General features: G+C 39.9%; 1 protein-coding gene across 18 annotated transcripts in view; it reads left to right on the forward strand.

Annotated features, from left to right (window-relative positions):
* Positions 1-24,563, forward strand: part of tcf7l2 (transcription factor 7 like 2) — a 163,662-nt gene that overhangs the window by 111,410 nt on the left and 27,689 nt on the right. For 16 of the 18 annotated variants that reach the window (XM_088323944.1, XM_088323945.1, XM_088323952.1 and 13 more), the window contains 3 exons: positions 10,523-10,655; positions 14,569-14,671; positions 18,783-18,869. In XM_088323944.1, coding sequence (XP_088180070.1) covers positions 10,523-10,655; positions 14,569-14,671; positions 18,783-18,869 — 323 coding nt within the window. The remainder of the gene's footprint in view (positions 1-10,522; positions 10,656-14,568; positions 14,672-18,782; positions 18,870-24,563) is intronic. The other 2 variants (XM_088323946.1, XM_088323950.1) reach the window with 1 other exon arrangement.

The following is a 24,563-nucleotide window of genomic DNA, read 5'->3' on the forward strand; positions in this document are numbered from 1 at the left end:
ACAATAGCGATATATCCTATTCTAAACTTGTTTTCTATTTTAAGCATTTTAAGTGACACATTTTTTGTCATTGCAACATGTGAAATAAACAGCATCATTAACATTCGTCCCTGGTACAGTGGCAAAAGATAGTGTGATAATGAGATAAGCCTAATGTCTTTTTATGTCAACTGTATGTTTGGTGGTCACCTAGTTAGAGCAGTTGGGCTGGCGGGCCCTACCTGGGGGTGCGCGAGGCTCCGTCAAGAGTGGCGCAGGCTCGTTTGACTTGGGGGAACTTTATGACTTCTAACTTTCCCAAAATAAAGTGTGATTGCACCTCCATGGCAGTACACTAGGGGGCAGTAGCGTTATCGGTGCCAGTTTCTTTCTTTCTTTTTTTTTTTTTTTTTTTACAATTAGCCTCGTTGCTGTGCATTAATTACAGAGAATAAGTATTGAGCATGAAGTGTTGACACAAAGTGTAGCAGTCACTCAAGAGACCCCATGTAAAAAAATATATTGAATACGATGCGGAGACAGGCTCATAGAGATAGAGTAGGGAAGCAAACAAATCACTTTACTGCAAACACTGAGTGAGACAGAGACAGGAGTGCTTGCTATGGTAATATTTCGGCAGCAGATACCATGGATTTAAATAAATTAAACTGTCACTCAAACACATTACAACCCAATCATGCAGGTGACGTGTTACCATAAATATCAAGACACCAATATTATGTGATCACTTTGAAATAAAAAAGAATAATCTTTGGGGGAGTGAGAGGATTTCTTTTTGGGAGTGACAGAAAATAATTGAAAAGCACTGGGTTAGAGTCTGGTGATCTCACTGCCGTGACCCGGAGTCGAATCCCATTACAACCAATGTTTGGCAATATTTCGGTAAAAGCTTGAGTTTAACGCGCACCCAAATTTTGAGTTATATTTTAGGTTAAAAGAAAAAAAAGTACAGTAAGTCACTAAACTGAGTTATTCCAAATGCATTTTGTGTGCTTGCAAAATACCCATGTCTTGGATTACAAGAATACTGGCTGTGTCTGATGAGTAGAGTACCAGATCGTAAAGGGAAGAAAAAAAGGGCCTATTTCTAATTTAAACCTCTCAGTGGGAAGTAGGAGTTGAAGCAGTGAATAAATATGATCTGCTGTAATATCAGTAACATAACCAGAGGTTGCAAATCCCACGCATTTACTCAAGTAAGTTGCCTTACTCAGCAACCAGGCGCCCTGCGTGGACAATAGAGGAAGTCTGCGTCTTCATTGAGGCATGTTGTCTTTCAGGCTTGTGTGAGTGCGACATGTTCCTTTGGAGGCTTGAAATCACCCGGTCGTCTTTAAAGTCAGATGCCATTTTTGTGTTTGCTCTGGTGACGAAAGATGCGTGACAGCAGGGGTGTCGAGCCAGGAAATAGTCTTTCTTTCGTACCCTTGTGGAGAAGCCTCCCACGTTTGCTGCTTTTGTCTCCTGGCGCTTTGTTGTGAGAATGTTGAGCGACAGAAGCGCCCAAGCATCCCTGCCAGTCAAATGTGAAGGTGTCGGGTCTCCTTCCTGCAAGAACTACTAGGCTCTTGCCATTACGTCATTTGCAACTATAATTTGTGTATGTTTATATTTTTTATATATGCATATATATCTGTATATATCTATATATATATATATATATATATATATATATATATATAGTAACTATATCATTTTCATTTTAAATTTCCTTAGATGTACTTGACTTTCAAAGAAACTAAATTTTGTTTACTACTTTCCCATGCACAGACATTGACGACAATAAAGTGCAAATGCAGAGAACAGTCCTAGCCTATGATAATATTAAATAAAATTGCGAATGACCTTTCGGTCAATACTGAAGTAATGCATTTGACATATAGACACGACATACAGTAAAGTGTTCCAATCAGCAGCATAGCAATACTATAAGTAAAGGTTAAAAATGATAAGGTATAAAGATGAAATAGGTAAAATAATAGTACAATCAGCAAGTGTGTGCAAGTCTATGTGCAGTCATGAGTGTTCATTTCTTCTTACCGGGTGTGGAGAGAGTTTAGGAGCCTCACTGCCCAGTAGATGTAGCTATTAGTGAGCCTAGTACTTTCACATATATATAATACACACACCTGCCTGATAATCGGTCAAACTCTGTGTATATATATATAGAATCTATGCACATATATTCGAGTTCGACCGATTATCTGGCAGGTCAATTATCAGAAGCAATATCTGGGAATTTGACAAATATTGGTATCTGCGTTATTATTTGTGTGACAGGCCTATTAAGTATATGGTGTTGTCTAGTACAAGCAGGGGCCAGTGATACACGGCACGGTGTGTTGGTAGGATGCCGGACAAACATGGCGCCAATCTAAGTAAGGATTCCACGGTGTAAAAGAAATCTAAATTTATTTTGATTATTTTTTTATAACATTGATATAATAGTGAATGGAGATTACACAGTGCTTGTGGTTGATTCTGCAGAAACATTGAGAAGGTTGGTAATGGAGTTTAGAGTGTGTGAAAGGCATAAGTTATGTGTGAATGTTGGGAAGAGTAAGATGATGAAGTGGTCACGGGATGGAGTGGGCATGGCGTTGGAAATAAGGTTGAATGGACAGATGCTGGAACAAATTGAAAGATTTAGGTACTTGGGTTGTGATGTGGCTGCAGTTGGTGGAATGGAGTGCGAGGTATTGCAAGGAGGCAAGGTTTTGGGTGCTCTGAGGAGAGTAATGAGTAACAAGAGTATGAGTGTTTGTTAAGAGAGGACTGTATGAGATTGTGATTGTGCCGACTGTGTTGTCTGGTGCAGAGACTTGGAGCCTGAATGCAGATTTGAGAAGGAAATTAAAAATTTTGAGATGAGGTGTTTGAAGAGTATGTTAGGGGTGACAAGATTGGATAGATTGAGAAATTTAATTGTGAGAGACAGAACTAGAGTAGTCGTGGAACTGAGCAAGCGTGTGGATAAGAGAGTACTCTGTTGGTTTGGACTCATGGAGAGGATGGATGAGGAGCAAATGTTGAAGATCTACAGAGCACAAGTAAATGGAAGGAGAACAAGAGGAAGGCCGCAATTGACATGAATGGATGGTGTTATGAGTGCAGTAGAGGAAAGAGGTCTAAATGTAGTGGAAACTTGAGCTCTTGTTGGTGATAGGAATGAGTGGAGTGGTGTATGAAAGGATAGTGGGATGTTTGGACCTGTTCTAAGGGATGGGCAGGGGCCCCGTATGATACGGCAGGGGTAATCCAGTGAAAGCTGTCGGGCCCTGCTGTTGAACAGAAGAGTGTGTTGTGTGACCTTGACCTGAGTAACATGGCTGCTTACTTGTGTCCCGTTTCATCTGAAGGGAAGAAAGCATGACCAACGTGGGTGCCGAGGTGCTTAACCTTTTTGGTGCTTAATTTGTTTGGGTGTTTGGGCTAGCCATGGTCAATTTTTTTGTGTCTGTTGCTACTTTTTCCTCTTTTTTTTTCTTTGTTTTTGTGCACATGTTTGTCTTGCTGTCGGTCACCCCTCTCAAGGGATATGACCAGGGTAGATAGTTAGAATGATAGTTAATGTTTTCTTCGCCTAGTATTCAAATTCTTTTTTTTTTTTAACTGGTTCAAAGTTTTTTTTACTACTAGGAGGCACTAAATATACACACTGTCCCTTTAAAACTGGGTTATATCGGCTCAGATGCAGCCCAACTTATCTTGCCCCCTCTCTTGCCTTCTGTTTAGGGCAATTATGCTTTTTGCACCACATTCTTGTACTGCTCAATTGTAACTCCTAATTTAACACTCACATATCTTTGGAAATTGGATTTAACTTCGTTTTATATACTCATACTTTATAAATTCCCTAAATGTGATTTTTTTTGTCTTTTTTTTAAATTCAACTTTAAGAGCGATACTGCCAGGCCCGATAAAGGCCTGTAGTCTTTGTTTCAAGTTAATATAAGCATAATGTTGCTGATAGTTTGGTATTTGGGGGGAAATATAGTGACCTGCAAATATATCTTGAGATGACGTCCTTAGAGACTGAAAGTATATAACTGTAACAAAATAACAATAATAATAATTATAGCTCTACAAATAAAAAACAAATTGTAGTAGAATATATTGGAGGGATACTGTTTTCAGTGTAGGAACGCTATTTAGAGAGCGGCTGGGTAGCTAAATGCTAGCATCTGGTAATTGCGACTTCTTCAAGGTCTTTGCGATGATTAAAATACAAGAGTCACAAATTTTCCATGAGTAAAAACTCCCAAGTCGTCCGTTTCATGGATCTAGCGTTGGTGACTAGCCATGCTCGAGCAGTGGTGGCTTAAAAGTTGTTAGCCTAGCTGTTAGCTTTCCCTTCTGATGCCGCCTTAGCCGATTCTAGGACACAATAAAAATCCATGGAGCACCCGCTGCTGATCAGCTTTTATTTGCGCTCATCTGACTTCACTCAGAGTCCAAATAAATTAATTTTTAATGTAAAGATCTGTCAAAGCTGCGAGCTGTCGCATTCCTTTTTGTGACCACTTGTGCACCTGCCTGCTTAACTGAGCGCTTACACCGGTCTATCGAAGTCGTGCACACACGTCTTGCAATCTTTGCCTCGCCTTTATTGGCTAGTGCCATTAAAAACTGGTTCTGATTGGCTGGCGCTGTTTAACCACAAAACTTGACAATTCATGTTGGCCAAACACTTAATCACTCAAATAACAAACTGGAACTATACATCCTTTAAAATAACTTTCGCAGTTATACTATAGCAATACGTCAAATCGCGATATCGATTTGATTTTGGTTATTTGTTCAGCCCTAGCCTGTACACATGCTGAGCCATGCAACTGATATTAGGATCTCCCATCCTTTGCACACATGACAAAGTGATAACGAGTATTGCTACTGCTAAATAGTAAACAGATTTTGCATGCTGACAGTAGTTACTAACTAAAGGAGGGTTATACAATTTTTATCAGTCTGACAGTTATCGGAGTGAACACAGCCTAATATCACATCAGTTTTCATCCTGATAGCAAAAACTTACCCAATAATTCAGTACTTGCCGCCACGCTAAAATATTCAATCATCCGACACTACTGGTTAAAAGGTTCCCAAGCGGTTCAGATAATGGATGGATGGATGGATTTCTGTGGCACTCCTGCGTATATGTTCATGCCAAATTATTATATATTGACTGCTAGTTGATTTAGATTGACAACTGGAGACATAGTCTGCAAACTGGTGTCTTAATTGCAGCACATTGTGTTACTTTTCTGTACTAGACATTTCCCTGCCGATTTTTCTCAATGTAATGTAAATGTTACAAGTTCATTTGTATGGCCGTTTAAAGCCCCATTGTGTAATATTTGACCACTGTTGTCTTATACGAACAAAGACCAGTGCCACAGGGCACAGCGGTGCAGCAAGATTGCCAGAAAAACTGGGCGGCGACCTTTAGGTAGGGATTCCATTATGTAAAAGAACTACAAATTTCTCGACCTATGATATATATATATATATATATATATATATATATATATATATATATATATGATAGTTCATGTATATCCATTTAGTATTTAGTATTATACATATATGAGATATATGAGATATATGAGATATATGAGATATATGAGATATATATAGAGAGAGAGAGAGAGAGAGAGAGAGAGAGAGAGAGAGAGGGGGGGGGGGAAGGATATATACAGGATATATATATATATATATATATATATACCGGAGCCATATCCCCCTAGTGGGAGGTGGCTAGAGTCAAGAACATATTCCTGACTCTTTCTGGGAGATTGATACATAGAAGGGGATTCCCAGCCCCCTCGCATGGGGAGTCATTAGGTAACCAAACCCCCTAATGCCGAACGCCAAGCAGGGAGGCAATGAGTACCAATGTTGTAAGTCTTAGGTATGACTCGGCCGAGGCTTCAACCACAACCTCCCAGTCTCGGGGCGGGCGCCATACCCCTAAGGCCACCGAGCTGGTCATATAAGATAACTTCTACAAAATAAAGTTATTTTTGTACCACTAAATAATACACAAGGGGTTTTAAAGCATGAAGTTTAAAATCCAGTGCTGCTTGTACAAATACAAAGTTGAGATTCTTAATCTCTGTAGATCAGAATTTACAATATATATTTATTTAACTGTTAATCTCAACCATTACCTCAGCCCAAATTATTTTGTCTACAGTTACAGAATAGTTTTTGAAGTAAATTCATTGGATTTTTGCCCTTTACCCCTATATTTAGTTCGGACTTGTCCATTTTGAAGTGGTTCAGGCCTATGGACAAAAGACCTCCTTGAAATGGGCAGTAAAGATTTTCTGTACGCAGATGAAGAATCAACAACATTCTTTCACATTATTACCCGAGGGAGGAGCAGGGATTTGTGAGGAGGAGGTTAGGAGGTGAGAGAAGAGGCTAGGACAGGGTGTGGATGGGGGGTTAAAGAGACAAAGAGCGACAGAACTCGTCAGTTGCATGCAGCAGCTGTCATCATCCTATTTTTCCCCCTTCTCCATCATCTGTCAATTCTGGATGTGCAGATCAGATCATGAGCGGCTTGGTTTGTGTCTCTTTCTTACGAATTCCGCTCCTGCTCAAACCCCCATGCCTTCTATCTATATATGCCCACCCCTTCTACTCCCCTATTCCACCAAACCCTGCCTGCTCTTCTCAGCCCCTCTCTTCCACAGCCTTTTCAGCTCAGGGCTGTGAATGAGTCCCAGGAGTCTCTATTCCCTCCCTGGAGTTCTGCGGGGGTTCATTAATCTTTCATTGGGACCATGGCAATAGGGAATACCTCCCTAGCAACAACACTATGCATATCACCGGCTAGCTTCCGCAATTCTGTAACCAATGTACTTTAAAGAGTTCGCACGGGTGCCTGATATCTGGGAAAATGCTTGAATTTTAAAGTTGTGTTTTTGAGGTCAGGAAAATGCTTGAATTTTGGGTTAAGTGCGCGAAAATGCTTGAAATTCTTGCCATGTTTTCAGCAGTCTAATTAGACGGACCACGCATTAAATGAAGAAAAATAAAAACTAATTAATTAAACTTTCAACCCTGTGGCTTATTCAGTGATCCGGCCAATTTATGTAATTTTTCTAACGGCCGCCAGCGGCGCTCGAGTACAAAAGGGAACGTTTTAGAACGGTGGAATATATGCGCAGAGGAAGACTGCAACTTCTTGGCTTGTCTAGCGGCGAGAAATCTTTCACTAAAACTGGCCGCATGCGAAAGGCAACTTTTTCACAAGTCTGCCAGTGGATCCTGACAGCGTGGGGCAGCATAAAAAAATCCACCATCACCAACGGGTTCCAAAAAGCCGCTCTGCTGCGTCACGGAGAGGAGGGCACAGAATCAGGAGTGGATGGGAGCGTGGGACGACGTCTATATGACAAAGTTGCTTTCCGACACTAAGGAAGACGACTTTGATGGCTTCAGTTCTAAGGAGGAAGATGAGGACGGTTTACCGTGATTTTTACAAGTACGGTATGTTTTTTTAACCGACCTGTTTACTGTGTTGCTAGCGTGTTGCTACCATTAACTGCCCGGATGAAAGTTATATTATTATTATTAAAGCTTTGAAAACTTTCTCGGTGTACCGTCTTTCTTGGTTAATATGTGTAACCATGTATTATATGTATTTGCAACTGTATATTTTTGTTATGTAAAAAAGTCAGAAATGACTAGCCACCTCCCAATAGGGGATATGGCTGTCGTATATATATAATATTTTTATTTGTATTTATTTTGGACACTTATTCCGATATGTTTTGGACGGGCGAATTTAAAAGAAGGGGCGTAACAAACGCGGGCTGACGGGAAGTGGGGACCGGTAAGGGGGAGTGTTTTTGGACACGGCGGACAATAGTGGATATATACTTTTCCCACCCTTACCTTTGGAAATACACACTTTTTCTTTGGATTACTTTCAACAGGACCCAGGCTCTGCTGGTCTGCATCAAACATTAAGTACCAGTATAATTTTCCATTCATTTTGCCGGCTGTGATTTTTGGGCTGTTTACTTTAATAAAGGCTATTCAGTTACAATCGCGGGACTTAAAGTCGGGTCTGGGTTAATTTTGTGTTTGTGTTACATTTTTTTAGTGTGGGCGTATGCGGCCTATATACAGGTGCGGCTTGTGTAAGTACAAAATCGTAGGGGGAGAGGGGAATTTATTAAGAATAGTACCTTTAATGTTGTTTGGAATGTTCTTATCATTCTACATTTTTTCTTTCACATAGATTCTTTATTTTTTATATTTCTAAATACTTGTTTACACTGCTGATATTCTTAGCTGTTATTCATTATTCTTTGGCTTACTGTGGTAACAAAATAAATGTCCCCATTTTGGGACGATTAAAGGATTATCTTATCTTATTATCTTATAATCAAAATACCTGAAGTGGATTGTGTCCTTAATCAATACAGTAGTGCAATAAAGCAGATAAATGTTTGAAATAATAATTTCATAGTAGAGAAGTTTGTTTAAAAAAAAAACGTACATGAGTTACTGTACCTTTATTTGGCAAACCAGGGGTTGGCAAACCATGGCCTGCGGGCCGCATGTGGCCTTTTAGGTTTTTTCATCCGGTTTGGCGAATGAAAATGGTCATAATATCATGACAAGAAATATAATAGTAAACAAAGTATTACTAATAAAAAATATTTCTGTGCCAACTCTGTCCCTATTGTCCCTTTGTGTGTCTCCAACAAAAATATTACTTCACACCTAATACAAAAATAACATTACTACAAAACCGAATGTCAAATTTAATGCTTAAAAACAGTGAACTACCATATTATTTGGATTTCATTCTAAAAAGAAAAAAAAATACTTTATAAATACTGAAAATATTATGACAGAAATATCACAACAAAATACTACACAATTATTTTATTAACATTATAAAAATACATATATAAAACACTACAATGGAAATACTACAAAAACACAACAGAAATATTACTATGGAGATACTTCAAAAATACTTCTACATAAATACTACAAAAATATGATAACGGTAATACTATAATAAAAAAAAATACTTCTACAAAAAGATTGCGACACAAATACTACCAAAATACAACTGCAGTAATACGACAACAAAATTACAGATATACTACAACAATTCAACTATGAAAATATTACAAAACACTTCTATGGAAATACTACAAAAATACTAATGCAGAAATACTAAGGAAATAAAACTCTGGTAATATTTCAAAACTAAATAGCAAATTTAGTGCCTGAAACAAGGACCTAATAACATAATTTTGCTTTAAATGTGAATTTTTTAAAAAAAACAATTTGATGTAACTCATATATTCCAAAGACAATACAATGGAATGTAACATATGGATGTCTGTATTTATATTTATTCATCAATAAAAAGAATTAAGTCTCCAGGATTGGCCTCTTGGCCTCAAGTTTTGAACCAAATGCAACCCCTGACTCCAAATAGATGCCCATCCCTATGTTAAACAAATGATTGAGCCTTTAAATTGGGTTAGTTCTTTCGTTTTAATGAACCATCAGGTTTCTTCTTCACGAGACGAGATTTTTGGAATGCAACTGCCACAAAAAAACAGGGATTACTGTATTTTATTGTCCTCCCAGTCCCATTATTGCTTTTCAAAGTCAGCACTATCCCACTGCTATATTATGCATAGATTTGAAACTAATGAGGTTGTGGGATGGCCTACACGAAACAACACACTGAAGCTTATCCACCCCATTACCTCCCCTTAACCGCTAACACAAGCCCTGTCCCCCTTGAACATATCATCCATGTTATGATAAGCCTGATTAGTGCAGCTTCTTTGGCAGCTGAGGGCGGGATATGGATGTTTGGGTAAAGGGACTAAAGCCATCGGGCTAATCTACAGCAGAGCTTCTAATCTGGTTATCTGGTGTCTGGGGGTACGGTTGTCCAAGTCCTGGAACAGGTACCCCTTGGCAGCTTTACTGTAATCTTGGGGTAATTGAAAAAAAAAAAAGGGAGAGGGTAGACCGTGCCACTTAGGAGCACAAAGGGAAGATTACATAGCTCCAAGTAATTTGGCAAAAATGCAGAAATGGATTTTCAGCTCCCAACCCATTTAGTAGGATTCAATCCTACAACCCCTCGAGGATCAGGCTAAAAAGGGGAGCGAGAAAGACTAAGGGAACTGTGGCGTCTTGACCGACGCCGCTAATGACTGTGGATTTACATGCACCGCCTCGGTTTTCTGTGGTTTGCACAAAATCGATGACTTGTGCCAAAGCTGTGGTTTAAAGTGCTTGGTCAAACATCGCCCCCCACAAATGAGGAGTGGCAAGCCCCCAGGGCCTCGTAGACACTAAATTCCAAAGTGACACCGCAGAAGTGTTTTTAATTACAAACCGCATTGTTTTCACTGAGGCCCTGCGGTTTGACGCTTCCTGGAGACCCGTAATACGATATACTCTTTTTTTGTTTTCTTTCTGATATTAAGCCTCTCTTCTTTCTTGTCTTTCTCTTTTGCAGTCGAATAAGGTTCCAGTGGTTCAGCACCCTCACCACGTGCACCCTCTCACACCGCTTATCACCTACAGCAATGAGCACTTCACACCGGGGAACCCTCCACCACACCTACAGACAGACGTGGACCCCAAAACAGGCAAGTGTCGGCCAAGTTAAATTAGGCAACAAATACTTTTGAATGCTAGTTACGAGACTTGAAACAAACTTTTTTGTCATCGGAAGCGTTACGTCCATAAACAGATTTAGTCTGAAATAATCTGTGGTTATGGATTACACCCATTAAAGGATACCCACATTCTAAAACATGTACATGTTTTTTGCATAATATCTCTGTATCTATATGTAATCTATCTATTTCTCTATTTCTCGAATCAGTTTATTCCAATAATGTTCCAAGATAATGTATTTAAAAACAGCCCGTTTGTCTTCGGCCTTCTGAGCTGCGATGTCATCAGAATAACACCAGCACCCTCGCAAGTCAGTCACTATATATATTTTATTTTAATTAGTTGAATAGGTTACGAGTGTTTTAAGCGAGGTTTTAGTAGTTTTGTGGAGAATGCCTGGCGATGTGTTGCAGTCTAAATAGGTGCGAATTGGCAACAAATAATACACACAGCCGACCGGGGGTAACCCTACCGGGTCACAGCAGGCGTGGCTGCTAAAGAGGGATGACTGGGATCGATCAGCGGAGAAATGGGAGGCCGGACGACTGAAAAACAGTAGGCAGCCAGTCAACCCGGTAAACCTCAACCAAAACGGATGCGAGAATAAACCTAAACCAAGCTGTAAACATACCCGATGATCACGGCAGCCTAGCTAAATGCTAAAGCGGGCTAACCGTGACCGGTCGGTGGAATAACGTGAGGCTGTGCCTAAATGAAAGAGAAAAATAAGGTCTTTTAGGATTCCATTTTAAGGCCTTCATTAGAGCATGGCATGTTGCATTATTTATTTTATGGGCTACCTGTCTCTTCATTGCTATTTATTTTCCTGTGCTATCTATTATTTCATTGGTTTCTAACCACTCATTTGGGTAATGATGTTGCCTTGTTACAACAACCCTTATAAGAGGGCAAATAATGCACCAGCTCCTGTTTAATGCAGTGCGTAATGGAGCAGCCAAATCGGTAATCAGTGTTCAATTAAATAACGAGGCACATTAGATCTAGTGTGCTCCTTTGTGCTTTTCCAAAATGCTTTTTTTCACTTTGGGTTTAAGATGCATTAACTGACAGTGCCATTTTAAATATGTTGGCTGGATAAAGGAATTTACCCAAAGTGCTTTATGAGTTGGCAAGTTATTTCTAAGCTAATATATATATATATATATATATATATATATATATATATATATATGTTCATCTATTCGGACAATGATGTAGAACAAAAGAATAATAGACCATCTAATAATTCAAAAGTTCTACTTTCCCAACAGGAGTTTTGGAAAGCTATGTACCTGCAAACATAAGTGTAAAAAATAGTTTTTATAATTCCAATCAGACTTTATCATAAGATCATTAATACACTTTACGAATTCAATTGGTTCTGGTAGTGACGTTGTATAATGAAACGGTTGTAAATCGGAACACATTTTAACTTTGAAAAGAATTGAAACGGGATTCATCCGTTCCCAAGATCGTGAAATGCATCCAAACCCTCATTAAACTGTAACTGCCCTGTAGGTACACTAATGTTCAGTCACTGTTCAAAAATATACTACATAGTGTAAATAAAACAAGAAATAAGGCTAGAGAAATGCAAAAGATTACGAGACTTTACTGTGTTAGCCAAGAACAGTTCACAAAAACAACAACAATCGGATGAAACTGATCAAATGTAAAAAGTCAGTTAAATGTCATTCACGAGGCACACTTTTCCACACACTGTGCCAGTTTGGTTGCTGGACGCATAAATTAACGCTCTAGTGAATTTTATTTCTGTCCAGATCGCAGAATGTGTTTAAAATGTTTCAGACCATTTTTGTCGAATATATCATTTGACCATCCGCTTTTGGCTTTATTTGGATGTCTTTTTCTTATAAAAGCCTGCAAATTTTCCCAGTAGACGAACGTTTCCTCCTCTGGTTTATTGTCATCCTTGGAGTGCAGCTGATGCTGCAAGCTCTTTTTCTTGTATCTAATTCATAAGAAGCTTTTCCATATCTTAATGTATTGCCATCTTTCGGCTCAATAAAACGATGATAACCATCACCACTGTTGCAGACTTAAGGGTCTCTTTTTGTCTTAAGATGGTGGAGATTGTGGACATGCTTCTCCAGTATTCCCTCGCCAAATCTGCAACTTTAACCCACTGTCCAATGTTGCGATAATATTTTGCTTCTTATGCATCATAATTGCAGCCTTGGCTCTCATTTTCTCTCCTTTTTGCATGGCCGGAAATCAAATACTGTACTATAACTATAGCTATAAACAATGCGCAATAACGAAAATGAACTGAGCCCTCATGGCTGCAACCAATGAATTACCGGCTAAACCATTTGGCTATTGAATACAGGGGGTTGCAATGGTCTCGCCTAGTTGATAAACCAAGCAGGAATCTGCTGGTGCGTACCTACGCGAACTTTTAGTGGTGACGTCACTGACTTCGGATACTGGAAAACTGATTGTATAACAAGGAAGATTTTATTTGCATGTGAACTATTACCGTAACATTGATAAGATCGTTTGATCGTAAAACAATGTACAACTGTATTTGGAAGTTGAAATATTTGTTATAGTGTGATAAGTTCAAAGTTAAGTAGACACTCAAAATAAGGAGCAAAGACTATTAATTTTTAACTTGTAAGGAGAACGACAAAAATGGACAAGAAACCCTTATCTGTTTTTAAAAGCCTTCCCCTGAACCTTCTCTTTTTAATTTTATTCACCTAGGTTACTAAAAGCAGATCTGCCCTGAAGGGTGTGGACATCAAAATTTCTGGCCATAGGAACATTGATGTGCACAAAAGTCAAAAATTTAAAAACAGCGAAGTAGAATAGTCAAAATGATGAACATGTATCTTATGCAAGATTAGTTGCAGGTGTCCAATTTGAAAAACAAATAATAAATCTATGTGCATAGTAATCAAATTTACAAACAACAGTGAGATATTACAGTTAAAGTAACAAACTGGCATCCTGTGCAATCTCCTTTGAGGGGGCAGTTATCAAAATCAAAATAAACTGTAGTATAGTTCAGCATTCACCATGCAACCATGTATTTGAGAGTTTTACTGCAATAAAAGGGTTGAACGAATGTTACCTGCAGTCTTCCACCAAAATATTATGCAGTGGATCTTCATACTTTGTACAGTCACTACTCATATGATCTACGGTATGATTTTTTGTTTGCATTACCATTGTACTTTGATCCAACTTATTGTAATTCATCCCCGTACAGTCAGAAAAAACATTACTTCCGTTCAAGGCGTACAATTTGATTGATGTACCTGAATCAAAGGAGCTTGCTCCCAAAAGAAGTATATTTTTCAACATTACTGACACCAAGCTGTGATATTAGTTGTCACCAATTAATTTAATTTGCTCCGCTAACCAAGTTTAACAGCTGCATTTTTCCAATAGCTTTTGTCATGCAAATAGAATGATGTCGGTGACAGGAAACGAGGCGGCAACCTCCCTCTGAACAAGTGGAACATCCTAATGATATTGTTAAAATTTCTTAACCTCTAATCCCCCGCCAATTTGGATCAATAATTTTTCTGACTGACAAATGTCACAAAAAAATTATGTCATTGTTTTATTTTTTTTATTTAATTCCCTTCCTTTTTGTCACCTCTCTCCCTTTCTGCCCCCTCCAAACACATTGTTAGACTCTTGCCTGTTTAGGTCTTTGATCAGGAAGTGTTGTTTTTTCCCGTTCTTTCTTCCTAGCTTTTTTTTTTTATTCTTTGTGACACTATCAACAAGGCTGCCTCCGTTTGCTTCTTCTTCCTGTGATGTGTGCGACATTTTGAATTCTGACAAAAGATTGGATTCTTAATCTTGTCCACCTCCTCTCCTTGCTTATATCATCTACTTTTGCTGCAGGAATTCCAAGGCCTCCACATCCTTCAGATATTTCTCCTTATTACCCACTGTCACCTGGCACTGTCGGCCAGATCCCCCATCCCTTAGGATGGTTAGTACCACAGTAAGCAAATCCTTTTTTAACTACGATTCTTTGTAGTTTGTGCATGAAATGTGTGAAGATTTCACTGTCTGGTTGTTTATCACAGGGGTTGGGAGTTTTCTTTGACCCAAAGAACCATAAAAGCCAAATACAGTGGGACCTCGCTACTTCGCGGTTTGACGTTCGCGGATTCAGAGCTTCGCGGTCTGTAATGGTTAATTTTTTTAATTTATTTATTTATTTATTTTTTTAAGGGGCGTCGCTACTTTGCAGATTTTCACTTTTTGCGGGAATCCCCCTCGGCTGACGACCCTAGCACGGCGCGCCGTTCTCGTTTCCCGGTGTTGTGCCCAAATCCGACTCCCGTACAGAATCCTCCCCCCTCGCGTGAACGCGCATTCTGCTGCGCTTCCGACAAAAGCGATCGTATTCTATATAATACGCTTATTGAAACCATAAAGCGAGCTAATTAAAATAATTGGGCGATCATAGTCTATATAACGCGTTTATTTAAACAATAAAGCGCGATCGTATTCTACAAAATGCGCTTGTTAACGCGGATGAAAAAGTCACCCGCTCGGGCCGCGATGGCTCTACATGGCGCTACACGGCCCTCGATGGCTCCGGCCGACGGACGGACGGGCGGCCGCGGGGGAAAGGGGTAGGGGGGACCTGTGGGGTTGGGGGGCGGTAAAGTGGAAGCCGCACTAAAACCGCGCCCCGGTGTTGTGCCCAAATCTGACTCCCGTACAAAATGCTCCCCATTAAATGCGTCTAAAAAATAATAATAAATTTTTTTTTTTTTTTTTTTTTTAAATTCATTTATTTTTATTTTTTTTGAAGGGGTGTTGCTACTTCGCAGATTTTCAGTTTTTGCGGGTGGTTTTGGTCCCCATTAACCGGGTCTAAAAAAGAATTTAATTTTTTTTTTTTTTTTGAAGGTGCGCCGCTACTTCGCGGATTTTCACTTATCGCGGGTGGTTTTGGTCCCCATTAACCGCGATAACCGAGGTGTTACTGTACCTAGATTTTTTTCCATTTTCTTTTTGAGTGAGCCGCACCAAATATATTGAAATAAAATTGCCAAACCCGGTCTCTAGACAAAAGCTAAATTTCTTCAAAGCGTTTTATTTCATTATGTCACGTTTCATGATTTGATCAAATTTATGAAATAATAATAACGCTAGAGCCTTTGTCCCATATTAATATAAATAATCCGCGTAAAATGTATCTCCTCCCGGAGTAATTTAGGAGTGTTGAGACTTGTCTTGACAAGTCATTTTTGTTGTTTCAAAACAAGGTGCAAGAAAAGTTCTTCAGTAAAAATGTCACAAAATACTGCAAACAAGAAGGATAGACGTATTTAGAGAGAAGCAAGTTCTTACACTATGAGTGTGAATTATTCTTCCCATCTCTACCTCCTATCCAAACTGCACAATAATAGTCAAAATAACAAACTGGCATCCTGTGAAAATCTCCTTTGAAGGTGTCCAATATTAAAACAGTATAAACTAATCACCTACTGAATTACATTTAGTTACTTGGCACATGCAGTGGCTTCTCTTGAAAGAGATACTCGAGATATCTTGCCTGACATACAAAAGAATTATCAAAATTTCCAGACGCTACCACTAGAGACCGCTTGCCAGCTTCAGCTCGTCCCAGTTAGCACATGCGTTTTCTGCCATGATTATTTTATTATCATCTTATTATTTTACTTTTATGTTAAATTACTTTGTGTTTAATTGATCAGGAAGAAGATTTTATGTCTATTAGAGTTAACTTGGATGCTTTTGGGAGGCCAAGAACGGACTAATTGGTTTTCAGCCACGCAAAAAATTAATTCATTATATAGAGATGTCACTGTACTATAAATGACGCCAAAAATAAATTAAACGAAAGACATACATTTATTTACATTAAAAGATGATGTCCCCATTCACTGAAATACATTGGAAAGCTTAAACTTCTGGGATCCAAGATATGCTGGTCATTCAAAAATGTACCTATCACAGAAACATCACCATCAGTCCGAAACAAGATACCCGAAAACTAGAAAGCCGTCAAAGCTTATCAATAGGTCTCATGAGATCATTCTTTGCAAACATGCGGTTATTACATCCAGGACCATCCAGTGAATCCAACTGGGTAAAACATTTACTCCAGAACACACGATAATGCCGACAGAAATAAACAATCCGCCTAAACGCATTTCTGCATTGATGGACGTTCCTTGTTACAATCCGTTCGTTTTGCCTCAAAATTCCCGTTTGAAAATGAACAGACTTGTAAAAAAAATTCCAATATTGCTATTAGGCTCTGACCTTTTGATTGACACAAATTTGAGCCAATATCATGCTTTTTTAACGGTCCACAGCTCGCATTAGCCTTTAAGGGCCTGTATTGATATTACCGATCTAGTCTCCTTTAGCTTTGAATTTTTTTTAGCCAGTAGTAACAGAATCAAATGATTGACACGTTGGTAAGCCAATGAAATTCTGAAACAAACGATATGGCAGATGTAGGTAGTGTATATACCCCCAACAAATGTGCTTAAAGCCCCTCACGATTCAATTTTACACACGATTATTATGCCCAACTGTACACAATAGTGAGAAAGAGAATTCAAACATTTAGAACTCCCCAAAAAAATAAAATGCACATTTGCTAGGTTTTAGTGGTGTAAGCTAGTCGTCTCTGGATGGCCCCTTTTGGAAATGCCTCAACCTACCCTTAGGGGTGCAGGCCTCTCTCAAACGAAGCGCGTTTGACCTTGGAATTTCTTTTCATTTTTTTAACTGTCCTAAAATTAGATGCAATTGCACCTCCACTACACTAGGGGGCAGTGGCACTCACCTGGTGGGGGCGCAAGAGGTTTTCCTACTAAGGGGGATCATAACAGAAAATTAATGAGAGGGATAGAGAATGAAAACTATCTAACTGGAGTTATTTAACCAAATCTTGTGACAAATTACATTGTTTTATTTTGCGTCTGATAAAAACTATTTTTACAGTCACGTTGAGGAAGGTTTCTCCACCTTGCTGACAACTATACAACTATTGAACTATTGAGTTCTATATACCTAGCCACTCCTTTGCACATCTGTTCTCCTCTGCACTATCGTACTACAGTGTTATTGTTACTGTACAGTGACTTGTTTACCTGACTGCCATCTTGCACATCTGGTTAGCTGCTACCCTTGCACTCTTTGCACTATTGTATAATACTATACATAGCCATAATTATTTAGTATATTATTAGTACTTCAAAACTCCAACTCAATACAACATTTTATTTATATCTGTACATTCAAGGAAACTGTGCGGGTCAGATGTATCGACCCGCACAGTCAGTTGCCGGCTTTAATTAACCTATGGCTAATCCACTCCCCCTCATGTATTTCGTTCTGTATACACGTGTACTAGAATGACAAAGTATATCTGAATCTGAACTGATATCCAAGCTTTAGGGCCTACTGACTTTTAACGTGTGTTCATTTTTAGACATAATTTTTCAACGCTGCACACTACTTTGCATGTCTCTTTAGGGTCAAATTACAGTAAATGAACGGTGATTGTCTTCCTTTTACCCGCAATCCCGCACTGGGATCTCCCTGGTAACTCTTGTCAACACTTGTTAATATGACAAAAGGCTACAAATTAAGCTCTGTTAATTTAATGTTTTCTCACCACCGTCTAAATAGCGAGAAAAGGCCCCAAGTGCCGCCAGGCCGCCCTTTGATTTGCTGCACTTTATTTTCGGTATAAATTTACATTCATTATTGTTTGTCTTTTGGATGTGTAGACCTCAATTAGCTTGACGGCTCCATTAAAGGGAGCCGCACTTCGTCTTTAATCATCACAACAAAACACCTAGTTCCAGCTTGGGGAGGGCACCGAGGGGCGGCACACCTAGCAAAGGGTTATGAAATTTAATTAGCCGCCCCTATCAAGATTCGCGCCGTTCAAAATTGTCGGGAGTTTATTCCCACCCCGCTTTTGATCCAGGGCCCCGCAATCCCCCAGATTTTTGTTCCTGATCAAATGAGAATAAAAAAGGCCGACATTAGGGCACTCGCTACCTTCTCGTCTGTCAACCTTGTTTCTTTACCTTCCTTCTTTTTCTTCCTAGGCAAGGTCAACCTGTTTATCCAATCACAACAGGGGGTTTTAGACACCCCTACCCAACTGCGCTCACTGTCAACGCATCCATGTCAAGGTGAGTTGAGCCCTCGGCGCTAACAACACACAACCGCACTCACTTACACAAACTCTTCTTGGCTTGTGTTGCAAGTTCTCCCTTAAGGACGCTTCACGCCTCCCCATATTCAAACGGCTAAATCTCCAGCAAGGGTGCTCAAATATTAATTATATTTATCTTCCTCCCCCTCCCCTTAATGAGGCCCCTGAAGAACATTTAGCCCTCCCCCGCTGCACGTCAGGCTGAAGCTAAATCAGCCAGGCTGCATAATTGCCAGGCATAAACAAACACAGCATCGCTTTGGGAGAAAAGTTACAAGGCATAGTTTCATTCCAAAGCGCTTCTGTGAACTCAAATGCGCAAAATACTGTTTGTTTTATTTGTGTTTTTTTGTGCATGCGTACATGTGTGTTTCCACAGTTGGGTTTTGTCCCTTGAGAAACTTGTCATTGTGTGGAAAATTGATGCAGTGTTTTAATGGTCAAACTTGCATATTGGAAAATCTGACTTCCACAGGTTATAAGATAGTTCTGAGTAGGACCAGTGTTGGGCATGTTACTTTAAAGAAATTATTAGTCATAGTTACTCGTTACTTCTTGCAAAAAGTTAGTAACTGAATTACTCTATAGTAAAAGTAACTAGTTACCAGAAAAGGTAACTATTTCCATTATTTTGAAAAAACAAAGAGAGGAACAGACAGGTTGTTGTGTTATAGAACCTTTTAATATTTATTGCACCTCAGCAGTAAATTACAATTTTAACCCAACTAACATGAATAATCTTTCACTTAAACCAAAAACTAACATAAAGTAAAATTACGTTTAACAGCAACTTTTATAAAGGTACATAAACGGACCTTAAATATCTCTGATCTTTTTTAACAATACATACATAAAAATATCAATACAACCAACATTACTTTAACTTCCTTAAAACAAAGTGCATCAAAATTTCAACAGAGGTCGCTAATCGAAAAGTGTGGGCACCATTATTTTAGAGCCAGATTGACAAACTAATGTTATGGTAACAGCTTTTATTGTATGCAATCTCCAATCACAAACACACACACACACGCTTGATTGACAAACTAACGCTATGGTAAGACCTAATATATCAGTCTTCATCTGAATGTGCTTCCCTAAAACAAGTTAACTATGCTTTTTAATCTCGTAATCTTAATATTATCAACTGTTTTGATCTACTGGCATGTTGAGACGAGTTAGCATGTCTGCCCTCAGCCGCTTATCCAATCAGAAGGCAAGGAGTGAGTTTCGTTCGAGGAGAAAGAGGAGCAGGAGAGGGGAAGAGCTTGGCTCGGCTGAATCTGAGCCTCAACAACCCTGTTTTAAATGTATTTAATAGGCCAGTCAGGTCAGGTCAGTTATGGGAGCACGCGCCGCTAAGGCACTTCGCCCGCTCACCCTACCCCTCCACTCTGTCGGCCTTCTCCGGGCCATCACCCTGGCAGACACCTGGCCCATGCCCCAGTCCTCTATGTATCCTCCTAGCTGCGAGAGCCACGATGCACACGGGCAACCCACTCGGCGGGTCCAGCCTCTTGGATCCCTAACAGAGAGGATTCGATGAGCGGGGTCCCATATCGGGAATTGCTCCATGTCCCTCGGTCGCTTATCTAATCAGAAAGCACGGACTGGGTAGCGATTGAGGAGAAAAAGGAGCAGGAGAGAGTGGAGAGCTTGGCTCGGCTGCATCTGAGCCTCGACAACCCTGTTTTAAATTGTATTTAATCCGCCAGTCAATAAATACAAATGCATATGCAGATGTGCGTCAAATATTGCTGCCAATATCGGCCAGCCCGATAATCTGTCAACCTCCAATGTAAAATGAAGTAAATTGCCAAAATTTGAGTAGTTCCAAGAAGATAATCCAGGGTTATATTTTATCACCGAGCTAGATGTACCTATGAAAAAAGCCATAGGTTCCCGACTTCTGCTTAAGCTTGTTGAGAAGTCAAACTTTGTGATCGATATAAAGCATTTTCCTCTGCCTTTTTGGTGCTTTTGTGGTTCTAGGACGTTTTGTTGACATGGTGGCTTAGAGAATTTTGGCATAGAAATAAATCTGCACATATGTAATGTAGGGCAAAGCAATATCACACGTGCGGTCGTGGTTTCCTTTTATTACAGGATGAAAACAGTGAAAGTACGGAAAGGACTTTTTCAAATTCAGTCCAATGCCAACCCATACCCCAAAAAAGATATAAAAGGTATTTTATTGGAGCGCAAAACAAAAAGAGCTGCAATGATCATTTCAGCCAGAAGATGGCGTCAGCAAGTACAATATTTTAAAGTTACCTACCCCACCTTTGAACCGTAACGTTTGACACACAGGCAGACATTTGCAGAAAGGGGCTTAAGGACTGTTAAGACAATCATAACTGAGACCACATTGCATGTTGAAAATTCACAAAGTATTGAAATAACGGCACAGAGAACAGTTAATGTACCACATTGTCAGTCATTTTGCAGAAGTCCAGTTCCACTGAGGCCAGGAATTTCGGGATTTCTTGTTGAGCAGAGGGACCCTTGTATAATTACTGTCCTGTTGGAAATGCTTCTCCGGTGGGTGCTGTATTCAGACCCCTGTGACATTGATGGATCGTGTCCACGTGAAGAGGGAGGCGGTGTGGAACGAGTGTTTTTTGGCGGTGGGGGCTGGCGGCAAATGTTGTGGGCTGGCCGAGCTGACTTTTCAATCCGGCACATCTGATCCCAAGTCGTTAAACTGTCCTCAATAATGCGTGGACCTCGTTGAAGCCAATTTTAATGGAAAGGGCCTCCCTAGATTGGAGCAAAGGTCCAGACATCTGGCAGTGGCGTACAAGTCCCAACTGGGCCATTAAGTGACTGATAATTTGCTCTTAACATTGTCATCATCCTATTCCCATCGTTGCTAATTGAATCTGCCGGCTGCGGGGACTGTGGGGGGAGCAAATGCCCTGCGATGAAACCCCTAATTTAATTACCCAATAGAAGGGGGGTTGCTAGAGAGGTCTCCAGAGAAGGGTTTAACACATCCTCCATACCCCTTTCCTCTTTAAAAAAACATGGTTAATTATTTATGTTTCTAGCCTGACACACATCAAGCAATGTGTCCAAATGAGACGGAACTGTTGCTCAGTGGTGTGTGGGGTTTCACCACAGGATGCCTCTTGTAAATTTGAATCTCAGGAGTTCCACTTTTAAAGGGAAATCACGGATCAAAACTTTTGTTTTTAAAGAATATATGGCGTACATAAAAAGCCCAAATTTTCCAGAAATTCGAAAGTGCGCCTTATAATCCAATGCGGTTTGTAAACCGTAAATAGGGTAAAATATATTAAATGGAACATTTTTTTTTTTAATTGAGTAGTTCCAAGAAGATAATCTAGGGTTATATTTTTTTGGTGAGCGTTGAGATTTTTCCATCAAAATAAGAATGCTTTGGCTCAAAACAAGTTGAGAAACCTTTGTCTATTTGAACTGTTCTGGGAAAACTCAAATAATAAATTGGCTTTTTTTAAGGGACACAATGTGTATTATTTAGTGCCTTCTAGTGTTAAAAAAATGAATTCATTTGAAAACACTAATGATTTGAATAATAAATAAAAGTACATAAATCCCAAATAAACAAACATATTTTTTAGATACTCGTATGTCGAGAAATATAGGTGTGCAACAGTCAGTTGCCGGCTTTAATTAACCTATGGCTAATCCACTCCCCCTTAACTCATTCAACAGTCTGAAGAGTGTTATGGCGAGTCTAACTATCGGAGACGTTTTGCAGGAGGCAATTGATGCTTTATGGCCCACTAAGTTTACATATCATCCCAGTCACCAAAAGGTAGTTAGGTGCTACAGTATTAATGTAGAATCATTCAACATAACATTGCCAACATTTGTGCACGTAGTTATTTACTATTAAGTTAGAGAAGCTAAGCTTCAAAAGTCAACGTATACTGTAGGCTAGGTTCACACTGCGGAGCTTAATGATCAATTTTTTGGGGCAAAATCTGATCTTGACTAGAGCACTTGGACAACAGCTAGCAATAACTTGTGATTAATAACATACAAAAACTATCACACAACAGGCCACTGAACTCCCAGTAAACAAACATGATGTAGCATAGAGCTAATGTTAGCTAGCTTCAATCTCATGTTAGAGATGTTAACATAATAAATAAACTGACAATAAGTTGCCTTAAATACTATTTTGACTTACCTTAGAACAGACGCAGACGTCCTTATTACCTTTATCCTTGTTGAGTTGGTGCTATGTTTAACGCATAGCCTTATCTAAAGCAGACATTTGTCTCGATTTAGACGTGGCTAAATCAGGTAAAAAATATACCCCATCGCCCAGCCTCTCAGGATACATTGTATCAGATTTGCATGTACCCTATGCACACTGTCTAAACATTTTAAGGCTTGAAAAAAATGAACAAGAACTGACGAACTGCAATGAAATTGAATGGACATACCAGCAAAGCTTGTCCGATTGTATGTTGTCTGCTATGCAAACTGTGATTGGCTCATCGTGTTTGAGGGCAGGGCTTAGCCACAGGTCAATTTGCTTGTCTAGTTCAGTGTATTTTAGCCCTATACTTTGATGTGTGGCAAGTTTAAGACACGAGCGTGGAAAACAATTGTCTATTTCAGAACCATTCTGCTCTTTACCCCTGACCCCAAATTAACGTACAGGAAGCTGATCCGGTACCTGCTAGGACCTTTCGCCCACTGTTTAAAATACATCGTTGGGTGGGATTAAAGTACTTTGGATAATGATGGAGGTCTCAGCACCTGTATGTGTGCCCATGACAGGTGGGCCGCCCTTTGATACGCTCCCTTCGAGATCCTGTCGTTCCTGCTCCTTCTTGGCTGGATCATTACACATTAAAGAGGCACGGGGTGGTGGCGCTTCACCTTGGCAATTAAGCTCCCCCGCCACGCAATACCGACATACCTTTCCGATTGAGACAGGGTGGGGCCATCATGAGCGCTCACTTTCTCCGTGTTGATTAAATTGGTCCGAGGCGCCGCTTTCCTCTCGACTGCAACGACGATGCCCCTTGCTCTTCAAAGGGACGGTAGTCATGTTTAAACCATAACCTGGGCTTGCCAGGGTGGGGACAGCAGCCAGTGTGAGGGGACAGGAAAGAAAAAAAGAATTGGAACAGAGGATATTTTAACAAGTGCACGGAGACGAAGGGGTGGGAGGAAACCGCGGCGGCAGCCCCTTAATGATGGGCAACGCGCAGCCGAGCTCCCCATCAGCACATGACATGGCACAAACACCAACGTGTTGGGGATAAAGGCAGGAGAAGTAAAAAGAGTTTGAAGGGTTGTGTGTGTGTTGAGTGGGGGGGCATTTGGCGCCCCCGTCTTCCCCTGAGATGGCCTCCAACTGAAACTAGTTGTTCCTGGCGAGTTTATCCTCATCATTATATTCTGGCTCCGAGCCATGCAGCCAGACACGGCGAGATAATGAGCTTTAAAAAAAAAAAATTTGGCAGAAAGAGGAAAAAATGTATTCCTTTTTTCTCCTCCTTCATCCCTCTCTTGGACGTTTGGTCACATGGTGGCCCCGCACAGTCAACAATGCAGACTGGCGTGCACACTCGAGCACATACCGATGATAACTGCTCACTTTCATAAATCAGTTTGTACGGGTCCTTCTAATCCGGGAAATTGCTTGAATTTTAATGATGTTTTT

This window comes from Urocampus carinirostris, chromosome 19 (genome assembly GCF_059441175.1).
Source record: "Urocampus carinirostris isolate Australia breed hairy pipefish chromosome 19, RoL_Ucar_1.0, whole genome shotgun sequence".
Taxonomy (NCBI): Eukaryota; Metazoa; Chordata; class Actinopteri; order Syngnathiformes; family Syngnathidae; genus Urocampus; species Urocampus carinirostris.